The sequence below is a fragment of the Tupaia chinensis genome, unplaced genomic scaffold, assembly GCF_000334495.1.
Source record: "Tupaia chinensis unplaced genomic scaffold, TupChi_1.0 Scaffold000029_1, whole genome shotgun sequence".
Lineage (NCBI taxonomy): Eukaryota > Metazoa > Chordata > Mammalia > Scandentia > Tupaiidae > Tupaia > Tupaia belangeri.
In genome coordinates, this window is record NW_006159459.1 from 1,848,676 (window position 1) to 1,859,646 (window position 10,971).

General features: G+C 43.9%; 1 protein-coding gene across 1 annotated transcript in view; it reads left to right on the forward strand.

The window, feature by feature from the left end:
* FOCAD (focadhesin) overlaps positions 1–10,971 on the forward strand; it is a 335,374-nt gene that overhangs the window by 302,661 nt on the left and 21,742 nt on the right. The window contains exons 36-37 of the mRNA XM_006140328.3: positions 3,180–3,308; positions 6,091–6,206. Of these exons, the coding sequence (XP_006140390.1) occupies positions 3,180–3,308; positions 6,091–6,206 (245 nt within the window). The remainder of the gene's footprint in view (positions 1–3,179; positions 3,309–6,090; positions 6,207–10,971) is intronic.

Below are 10,971 nucleotides of genomic sequence, written 5' to 3' on the forward strand. Positions count from 1 at the left end.
TGATGTTGGGCATCTTTTCTACTCTTGTTGGATATCTGCATGGCATCTTTGAAGAAATGTCTGTTCAAGTTCTTTGCCTGTTTTTATAGGCTTCTCCTTTCTCCTGTGCTTTCTTTGTTAGCTGCTGTTTTTCCTTTTGTTCAATCTACCACTGCTTCTGCTTCCTCTCTTTTTGGCACATGCTAATTCTGCTCTTCCAACTGACTGTGTATGCTTCTCATTTTCTCTGTCCTCCTTTTTGGTACTGTTTTTTTTTTTAATTTACTAACTCGGCCCCTACCTCTTCTTCCTCCTCTATTCTGTGTCTGCTGATTCAGGTACTTTTTCTGCTGACTCTGCCTTTGCTTCCCTTTTTCCTCTGCATCTCTTACCTGCTGCTATTTTCTCCTACCGCTGACTCTGCCTTGGTTGTGCTTCTTCCTTTTTCAGTATCTGCTGGCTCTGCCTCTGCTTCTCCTTGTTGCTGAGCTTCTCCTTTCTGCAGTTGCTTTCATTCTGCTCACTCTGTCCCGCTTGTACCTCTTCCATTATCTCTCCCTCTGCTTCTTCTTTTCCTTAAGCTTCTCTTTTCTGCAGTTGGTTTCCTTCTCCCGACTCTGCACTGCTTGTGTTTCTTTCTTTTTCAGTATCTGCTAGCTCTGCCTCTGCTGCTTCTTTTCCCCACGCTTCTCCTTTCTGATATTGCTTTCATTGTGCTGGCTCTGCCCTGTTAAACTTCTTCCTTCTCTGTTGTCTCTGCTTCTCCCTTTTCCTGAATTTCTGTTTTCTGAGCTGCCTTCCTTCTGCTGACTCTGCCATGCTTCTGCTTTTTCCTTTTCTGGTGTTTGGTTGCTCGGCCTTTTCTTCTCCTGTTCCCCAAACTTCTCCTGTTTCTGAGCTTCTCCTTTCTGCAGTTGGTTTCATTCTCCTGATGCTGGCCTACTTGTGCTTCCTCTCCCCACCCCCTTTGTGTTGTTGTTTTATATCTGTGAATCTGCCTCTGCTTCTCCTTTTCCCTGTGCTTCTCCTTTCTGCAGCTGCCTTTGTTAAACTGACTCTGTCCTGCTTCTGCTTTTTCTTTTCTGGTATTTGCTTGCTCAGCCTCTGCTTCTCCTTCTCCCTGCATTTCTCCTTTCTGCCATTGGTTTTGTTCTGCTAACTCTACCCTGTGTGTGCTGCTTCCTTTTTCAGTATCTGGTGGCTCTACCTCTGCTTCTCCTTTCTGAGACTGCTCTCATTGTGCTGACTGCCCTGTTAAGCTTCTTCCTTCTGTATCAGCTGTCTCTGCTTCTCCTTTTTATTGAGCTTCTGTTTTCTGCAGCTTCCTGCCTTCTGCTGACTCTGTCCTGCTTATGTTTCTTCCGTCTTCTGTATCTGCTTTTTCTGCCTCTACTTCTCTTTTCCCCCAAGCTTCTCCTTTCTTACAGTGGTTTTCATTCTGCTGATTCTGCCCTGCTTGTACTTCTTCCTATTTTAGTATCTGCTGGCTCTGCCTCAGCTTCTCCTTTTCTTCAGGCTTCTCCTTTTGGCAGCTGCCTTCCTTCTGCTGACTCTGCCATGCTTCTGCTTTTTCCTTTTCTGGGATTTGCTTGCTCGGCCTTTGCTTCTCCTTTTCCCTAACCTTCTCCTGTTCCCAGAGCTTCTCCTTTCTGCTGTTGGTTTCATTCTCCTGACTCTGCCCAGTGTGTGCTTCTTCCTTTTTTTCTATCTGTGGCTTCTGCCCCTCCTTCTCCTGTTCCCAGAGCTTCTCCTTTCTGCTGTTGGTTTCATTCTCCTGACTCTGCCCAGGGTGTGCTTCTTCTTTTTTTCTATCTGTGGCTTCTGCCCCTGCTTCTCCTTTTCCCAGAGCTTCTCCTTTCTGCTGTTGGTTTCATTCTCCTGACTCTGCCCAGTGTGTGCTTCTTCCTTTTTTCCTATCTGTGGCTTCTGCCCCCGCTTCTCCTTTTCCCTGTGCTTCTCCTTTCTGCAGCTGCCATCCTTCTGCTAATTCTGCATTGCCTTTGCTTATTCCCTTTTCTATATCTGCTGGCTCGGCCTCTGTTTCTCCTTTTCTCTGACTTCTCCTTTCTGCAACGGCCTTTCTTCTTGCTGACTCTGCCTTTTTTTGTGCTTCTTCACTCTCAGTATCTGCTGGCTGTACCTCTGCTTCTCCTTTTTCCTGATCTTCTCCTTTCTGCACCTGCTCTCATCCTACTCCCCCTGCCCTGCTCTGTTTCCTCTCTTTTCTGTATCTGCTGTCTCTGCACTGTGGCTTCTCCTTTTCTCTGAACTTCTCCTTCTGCAGCTGCTTTTGTTCTGCTGATTCTGCCCTACGTGTATATCCCCCTTTTCAGTGTCTAATTCCCAGCTTTATTTGCTGACAGCACCTCCTTCCACCTCTTCTTCCTTTTCCTGTAATGCTTTTCCTTTGCTGACTCTGCTTCTCTCTGTGCTGATGTGGTATTCTCTTCTGCTGCTGATGTTGATCTGGCTGCTTTTACTTCTCCTTGTTCTCCACTTTTTGGTGGCATTTCTGACCTCCATGTAGCTTTACGTTGACGTGGTCCCTGATGGCTACACCGCCATGACTGCCTTATGTTTCCACTTGGAATCGTTCCAGTGTCTCAGGTTTTCCATTTAAAATGACCTGACGCACTCACCAAATGATGTCAAAGTCATGGTAGCACGTCACAGGTAGCTGTCTATACATTTGCTATTCCTCCTGTAGGTGCTCACCTCTGAGATGGTCAGTATGGCACAGGTTGACAGGCAGAAGAAACCAAGAATCACACCGTACAGATGGCAGCCATCTAGGGCCATGGGGACTGTAGGTCCTCGTATACTACAGAAGGGAGTGGCAGTGCCGTTCTCTCTGCTGAACGTGGATTGAAAGGAAGTTTTAGATTAGAGAGTAGTATAGAGTTACTCTTTTTTGGAAAACCACATAAAAGAGTGTAGAAGACAGCTAAGTAGCAATGTGGAATGTTTCTATCCCGACACAAAGGAAAGACTGGAGACAAATGAGGGAGAGAGAAGAATGGAAGGAATGGGGTTTTTTGTAGGTGGGGTTGAGATTAAGAGCACTGAATTGAAGGGTTGGGCACAATTGAAAATATGATATGAAATCCTTTGAAACTAGTGTAAAGTTGGGCCATTTGACATTTTCTGCTTTTGCGTTGCTGTGAAGATATTTTATTTATTTTTTCCCTTTTCTGTTGCAGGTCCCGAATCTGCGCCTTCTTCTCTTCTCAAAGTAGTGATGAAACCCATAGCAGCTGTTGGAGAAAGCTACCAGTATCCGCCTGTGAACTGGGCTTCACTCCTCTCTCCACTTATGAGGCTCAACTTTGGTCAGTGCTTTTTGCTTTTAAGATTTCCCCTGAGTAGAAAAACAGATCCTGCATCACAGGAGTGACTGGAAAGACTTGAGATCTTGTGATTTGTTATCGTGAATTAGATGGCTGGGCTACTTTCACTGAGTCATTGAGCTCTCCACAGCTGAATATAGGGAGGAAGAGGTCTAAAGACACAGGCCAGATACATTCGTCAAAAGCATTAGTCAACCTGCATGGTGGATCGATGGGCATGTAGGATCCCATAAAGCCTGGTTTGGTGGTTTTCAACCCACACTTCCAGGGACCAAGGTATCAAGGAAGTGCCATGTGGGATGCTGTTTTGGTATTCTACTGCTGCTGTAACAAAATACATCTGACTTAGGTACTTCAAGCAACACAAGTTTATCATCTTGCACTTCTATAGGCAAGCAATTCTGCACAGTTCTCAGCAGACTCAATAAGGTATCAAGAGAGAATTTCTTTCTATAGGTATAAGAGAAAAAATCTATTTTCTTCCATTTTCCAGCTTACTCACATTCCTCACTTGTGACCCTTTCTCTATCTTCAAAGCAATCAATGGAAGACTGAGGCCTTCTTTTTATTTATTTTTTAGAGGTTGTGCTTTAGGGCATGTGTGGTTGCCAAAAAGAGAGAGAGTGAGAGGGAAAGTGAGAAATCACCCCCGAGGGGGGATGGCCACTCCACAATCCCTTCTCCTCCATTCTGCTCCCGGGACCTTGGGCATACAGGCACATGAGCCTGGCATGAGTCTCAAGCCACTGGGTCTGGGACTTGAACTGTAGTTGGCCATGTGGGTGTCCAGTGACATAACTGCTACACCACCTACTGGCCCCAAGGGAGATTGAGGCCTTCTTATACAATCACCTTACTGGTTCTTTGCAGCCAGGAAAGGTAGGTTTTCCATGTTTAAAGACCCATGATTAATGGCCCTACTTAAATAATCCAGGCTAATCTTCTCATTTCAAGGATTATAACCTTACTCACAACTGCCAAGTTCCTTTGCCATGTGAGGTAACATGTCCATAGGTTCCAGGGATACGAAGGGGAACATTGGGAACCAGCAGTTAGCGTAATGGCTATGTCACTGGACTCCCACGTAGTCGACCGCGGTTCACGTCCCGGACCCAGTGGCTTAAAACTCACGCCAGGCGCATGTGCGTGCATGCCCAAGATCCTGAGAGGAGAATAGAGGAGAAGGGATTGCGGCGTGGCCATCCCCCCCTGGGGGGTGATTTCTCGCTTTCTGTCTCTCTGTTTCTCTTTGTCTGTCTGGCGAGCGCACGCGCCCTATAGCAAAAACCTCTCAAAAAAAAAAAAAGGGGAACATTATTGGGGGTCATTATTCTGCCTACGACAGATGCTTTGTAGTGAGAGGCAAAGGGCACCCCTCAACTCCTCCAGCTCATCCACAGACACCTCTTTTGTATGAAATGGAGCTACCACATACAAATCTATTTTTTTCTCACTTTCTGTCTCTCTGTCTCTCTCTGGTGAGCACATGCACCCTGTAGCAAAAACCTCTCCAAAAATCAAAACAAAAAAACAAACAAATCTAGTTTCATGTACTTACCCCCTGACCCAACTTAGAAAGAGAAATTTAAACATCATTGTAAAATTATGTGTGTAATTTGCTTTGAATGCTCTATTAAAGTACAGTGCCTACTAACCGTATATTCAAAACTTGTGTAATGTATGTGAAATTTAAGAGATAATTGAAAATTATTTTGATTATACACATTTTGTACTTAACTGCTTTCACTTGGAACTTATCCTTCTATACAATATGATGTCACAATGTGGGGTTTTCAGGGATTTCACTTGAAAAATCTGTTCCTCTGCTTCTCCCCTGCTTTCATTTACGGGGTTGAAAATGTTTGGTTTTAGTTAAACCCTTAAAAAAAAAAGGTAAAAAGATTTGTTTGGGAAAATAAGTGTGATGATGAGAATCAGACTACTGAAATGGCTTGATCAACAGAGAATGTAGCTATATCTTTAAGCCATTCTGTGCCTAATAATAGGTATGGAAAATTTTTGTGGAGGTAGAGAGCTGTGGGAAACAGAGGCCAAGAGATTTTTTTAACTAGAATTTTTTTCATTTTTTTAATAGTGTTTGGGGTTCTTTGAATTTCATAAGATAAATTTCCCTAGCTAGTTCAAGACTCTTGCCAGTTCTAAGACTTGAGACTGTAACACCAGTGGACACATTCTTTTGCCTCATAACTATCAGGTCTGTTATTTTCTTTTCCTCTGTTCTCTCCTCCCTTCCTCCTTCTTTCCCTCCTTCCTTCCTTCTTTCCTTCCTTCCCTCATTCTCTCTCTCTCTCTCTTTTTTTTTTGGCCAGAGGACACAATGTGCTCACCAGTAAGAGAGAAAGAGAAAGAATCCCCCAATCGGGCAAGGTCATGCCCAAATCCCCCATTCCTCCACCTGTCCCATCGGTATTTTTAGACACATACACATGTGTGCATTTATACACACACACACACACACACACACACACACACACACACACGCCTGAGTTCTTTGACAAGCTCCCTGGGCTGGGACCCAACCAGGGTTGGCCCTGTGAGATACAGCCCTTCACGCACAGCACTTAACTGCTGCACTATGGGACTAGTTCAACTAAGAAGTCTCTTGAAAAAATTTGGTTTATAGAAGACCTGTTAACTTAGAAAAATTCCACAAGAAGATTCTTTGATTTGAGACATTAAAGTCTGAAAATGAGTCAGAGAAGCTCTTCTAATACAAAGATTCTTTTTCTTTCCTCTCTTTCAGGTGAAGAGATACAGCAACTGTGCCTTGAAATCATGGTGTCGCAGGCACAGTCATCCCAGAATGCAGCTGCCCTGCTGGGTTTGTGGGTGACGCCACCACTCATCGATGGTCTGAGTGTATGTAGTCATTAATGGTGTTGGGCAACAGGAGGATATGGTTCTTTTTGGGGAGATTAACATTTATTTGGGAGTGTGTTCTCAGAGTCACAAGTGGGTAAGTGTGATTTTACAAAAATTTAGGGATTGATACTACATGACCTGCAGATTAGAAAGTAATGTGGTTCAGAACCCCACCATAGCCATTACCATTCGTGCCTTAAGCTGTGTTTAAAACCAAAAAAGGGGGGGATGAGTATGTTCGGAGGTGTTGGTGTTCCTTTCTAAAGATCATGCAGCTAAAACTTGTGGAGTTATTTGACCTAGGTTTATTTGATTGTATGGTATGATCATTTCAGTTGGTATTAAAGGAAAGGCAAATTCACATGCACTGAACTCATGTATATATTTTTCCTCTTTCCCAGAGAGGGAGCAATTAAGGTGAGTCTTGAAGGCCAGTTGGATTTGGTTAGGCAGCATGTCAGTAACACCAGGAGACCTAAGTGGGAATGTCTGGGTGCAAAGAGTAGAACTTCTCTGCTAATGTATTTGGCTTGAGCAAAGTGCTGAGGAAGAAGTTTTTTAGCCTGGATTTAAAGAGATAGGGAGGCAGCACCTTCTAGGTATAGGCCAAGGGTGATTAGGGAGAATGGGCAGGAGCATTTAAAGATATGAAGTTGGTAAAGATGTATAATTTTGAGTACATTTAAAATTAGAGTAGAAAAGGGAACCAGCAGTTAGCGTAATGGCTGTGTCACTGGACTCCCACGTAGTCGACCGCAGTTCGCATCCCGGACCCGGTGGCTTAAAACTCATGCTGGGCACATGTGCATACATGCCCAAGATCCCGAGAGGAGAATGGAGGAGAAGGGATTGTGGCATGACCATCCCCCCTGGGGGGTGATTTCTCACTTTCTGTCTCTATGTCTCTCTCTCTGTCTGTCTGGTGAGCGCATGCGCCCTATAGCGAAAACCTTGACTGGAAAGACTTGAGATCTTGTGATTTGTTATCGTGAATTAGATGGCTGGGCTACTTTCACTGAGTCATTGAGCTCTCCACAGCTGAATATAGGGAGGAAGAGGTCTAAAGACACAGGCCAGATACATTCGTCAAAAGCATTAGTCAACCTGCATGGTGGATCGATGGGCATGTAGGATCCCATAAAGCCTGGTTTGGTGGTTTTCAACCCACACTTCCAGGGACCAAGGTATCAAGGAAGTGCCATGTGGGATGCTGTTTTGGTATTCTACTGCTGCTGTAACAAAATACATCTGACTTAGGTACTTCAAGCAACACAAGTTTATCATCTTGCACTTCTATAGGCAAGCAATTCTGCACAGTTCTCAGCAGACTCAATAAGGTATCAAGAGAGAATTTCTTTCTATAGGTATAAGAGAAAAAATCTATTTTCTTCCATTTTCCAGCTTACTCACATTCCTCACTTGTGACCCTTTCTCTATCTTCAAAGCAATCAATGGAAGACTGAGGCCTTCTTTTTATTTATTTTTTAGAGGTTGTGCTTTAGGGCATGTGTGGTTGCCAAAAAGAGAGAGAGTGAGAGGGAAAGTGAGAAATCACCCCCGAGGGGGGATGGCCACTCCACAATCCCTTCTCCTCCATTCTGCTCCCGGGACCTTGGGCATACAGGCACATGAGCCTGGCATGAGTCTCAAGCCACTGGGTCTGGGACTTGAACTGTAGTTGGCCATGTGGGTGTCCAGTGACATAACTGCTACACCACCTACTGGCCCCAAGGGAGATTGAGGCCTTCTTATACAATCACCTTACTGGTTCTTTGCAGCCAGGAAAGGTAGGTTTTCCATGTTTAAAGACCCATGATTAATGGCCCTACTTAAATAATCCAGGCTAATCTTCTCATTTCAAGGATTATAACCTTACTCACAACTGCCAAGTTCCTTTGCCATGTGAGGTAACATGTCCATAGGTTCCAGGGATACGAAGGGGAACATTGGGAACCAGCAGTTAGCGTAATGGCTATGTCACTGGACTCCCACGTAGTCGACCGCGGTTCACGTCCCGGACCCAGTGGCTTAAAACTCACGCCAGGCGCATGTGCGTGCATGCCCAAGATCCTGAGAGGAGAATAGAGGAGAAGGGATTGCGGCGTGGCCATCCCCCCCTGGGGGGTGATTTCTCGCTTTCTGTCTCTCTGTTTCTCTTTGTCTGTCTGGCGAGCGCACGCGCCCTATAGCAAAAACCTCTCAAAAAAAAAAAAAGGGGAACATTATTGGGGGTCATTATTCTGCCTACGACAGATGCTTTGTAGTGAGAGGCAAAGGGCACCCCTCAACTCCTCCAGCTCATCCACAGACACCTCTTTTGTATGAAATGGAGCTACCACATACAAATCTATTTTTTTCTCACTTTCTGTCTCTCTGTCTCTCTCTGGTGAGCACATGCACCCTGTAGCAAAAACCTCTCCAAAAATCAAAACAAAAAAACAAACAAATCTAGTTTCATGTACTTACCCCCTGACCCAACTTAGAAAGAGAAATTTAAACATCATTGTAAAATTATGTGTGTAATTTGCTTTGAATGCTCTATTAAAGTACAGTGCCTACTAACCGTATATTCAAAACTTGTGTAATGTATGTGAAATTTAAGAGATAATTGAAAATTATTTTGATTATACACATTTTGTACTTAACTGCTTTCACTTGGAACTTATCCTTCTATACAATATGATGTCACAATGTGGGGTTTTCAGGGATTTCACTTGAAAAATCTGTTCCTCTGCTTCTCCCCTGCTTTCATTTACGGGGTTGAAAATGTTTGGTTTTAGTTAAACCCTTAAAAAAAAAAGGTAAAAAGATTTGTTTGGGAAAATAAGTGTGATGATGAGAATCAGACTACTGAAATGGCTTGATCAACAGAGAATGTAGCTATATCTTTAAGCCATTCTGTGCCTAATAATAGGTATGGAAAATTTTTGTGGAGGTAGAGAGCTGTGGGAAACAGAGGCCAAGAGATTTTTTTAACTAGAATAGATCGATTTTTTAACTAGAATTTTTTTCATTTTTTTAATAGTGTTTGGGGTTCTTTGAATTTCATAAGATAAATTTCCCTAGCTAGTTCAAGACTCTTGCCAGTTCTAAGACTTGAGACTGTAACACCAGTGGACACATTCTTTTGCCTCATAACTATCAGGTCTGTTATTTTCTTTTCCTCTGTTCTCTCCTCCCTTCCTCCTTCTTTCCCTCCTTCCTTCCTTCTTTCCTTCCTTCCCTCATTCTCTCTCTCTCTCTCTTTCTTTTTTGGCCAGAGGACACAATGTGCTCACCAGTAAGAGAGAAAGAGAAAGAATCCCCCAATCGGGCAAGGTCATGCCCAAATCCCCCATTCCTCCACCTGTCCCATCGGTATTTTTAGACACATACACATGTGTGCATTTATACACACACACACACACACACACACACACACACGCCTGAGTTCTTTGACAAGCTCCCTGGGCTGGGACCCAACCAGGGTTGGCCCTGTGAGATACAGCCCTTCACGCACAGCACTTAACTGCTGCACTATGGGACTAGTTCAACTAAGAAGTCTCTTGAAAAAATTTGGTTTATAGAAGACCTGTTAACTTAGAAAAATTCCACAAGAAGATTCTTTGATTTGAGACATTAAAGTCTGAAAATGAGTCAGAGAAGCTCTTCTAATACAAAGATTCTTTTTCTTTCCTCTCTTTCAGGTGAAGAGATACAGCAACTGTGCCTTGAAATCATGGTGTCGCAGGCACAGTCATCCCAGAATGCAGCTGCCCTGCTGGGTTTGTGGGTGACGCCACCACTCATCGATGGTCTGAGTGTATGTAGTCATTAATGGTGTTGGGCAACAGGAGGATATGGTTCTTTTTGGGGAGATTAACATTTATTTGGGAGTGTGTTCTCAGAGTCACAAGTGGGTAAGTGTGATTTTACAAAAATTTAGGGATTGATACTACATGACCTGCAGATTAGAAAGTAATGTGGTTCAGAACCCCACCATAGCCATTACCATTCGTGCCTTAAGCTGTGTTTAAAACCAAAAAAGGGGGGGATGAGTATGTTCGGAGGTGTTGGTGTTCCTTTCTAAAGATCATGCAGCTAAAACTTGTGGAGTTATTTGACCTAGGTTTATTTGATTGTATGGTATGATCATTTCAGTTGGTATTAAAGGAAAGGCAAATTCACATGCACTGAACTCATGTATATATTTTTCCTCTTTCCCAGAGAGGGAGCAATTAAGGTGAGTCTTGAAGGCCAGTTGGATTTGGTTAGGCAGCATGTCAGTAACACCAGGAGACCTAAGTGGGAATGTCTGGGTGCAAAGAGTAGAACTTCTCTGCTAATGTATTTGGCTTGAGCAAAGTGCTGAGGAAGAAGTTTTTTAGCCTGGATTTAAAGAGATAGGGAGGCAGCACCTTCTAGGTATAGGCCAAGGGTGATTAGGGAGAATGGGCAGGAGCATTTAAAGATATGAAGTTGGTAAAGATGTATAATTTTGAGTACATTTAAAATTAGAGTAGAAAAGGGAACCAGCAGTTAGCGTAATGGCTGTGTCACTGGACTCCCACGTAGTCGACCGCAGTTCGCATCCCGGACCCGGTGGCTTAAAACTCATGCTGGGCACATGTGCATACATGCCCAAGATCCCGAGAGGAGAATGGAGGAGAAGGGATTGTGGCATGACCATCCCCCCTGGGGGGTGATTTCTCACTTTCTGTCTCTATGTCTCTCTCTCTGTCTGTCTGGTGAGCGCATGCGCCCTATAGCGAAAACCTCTCAA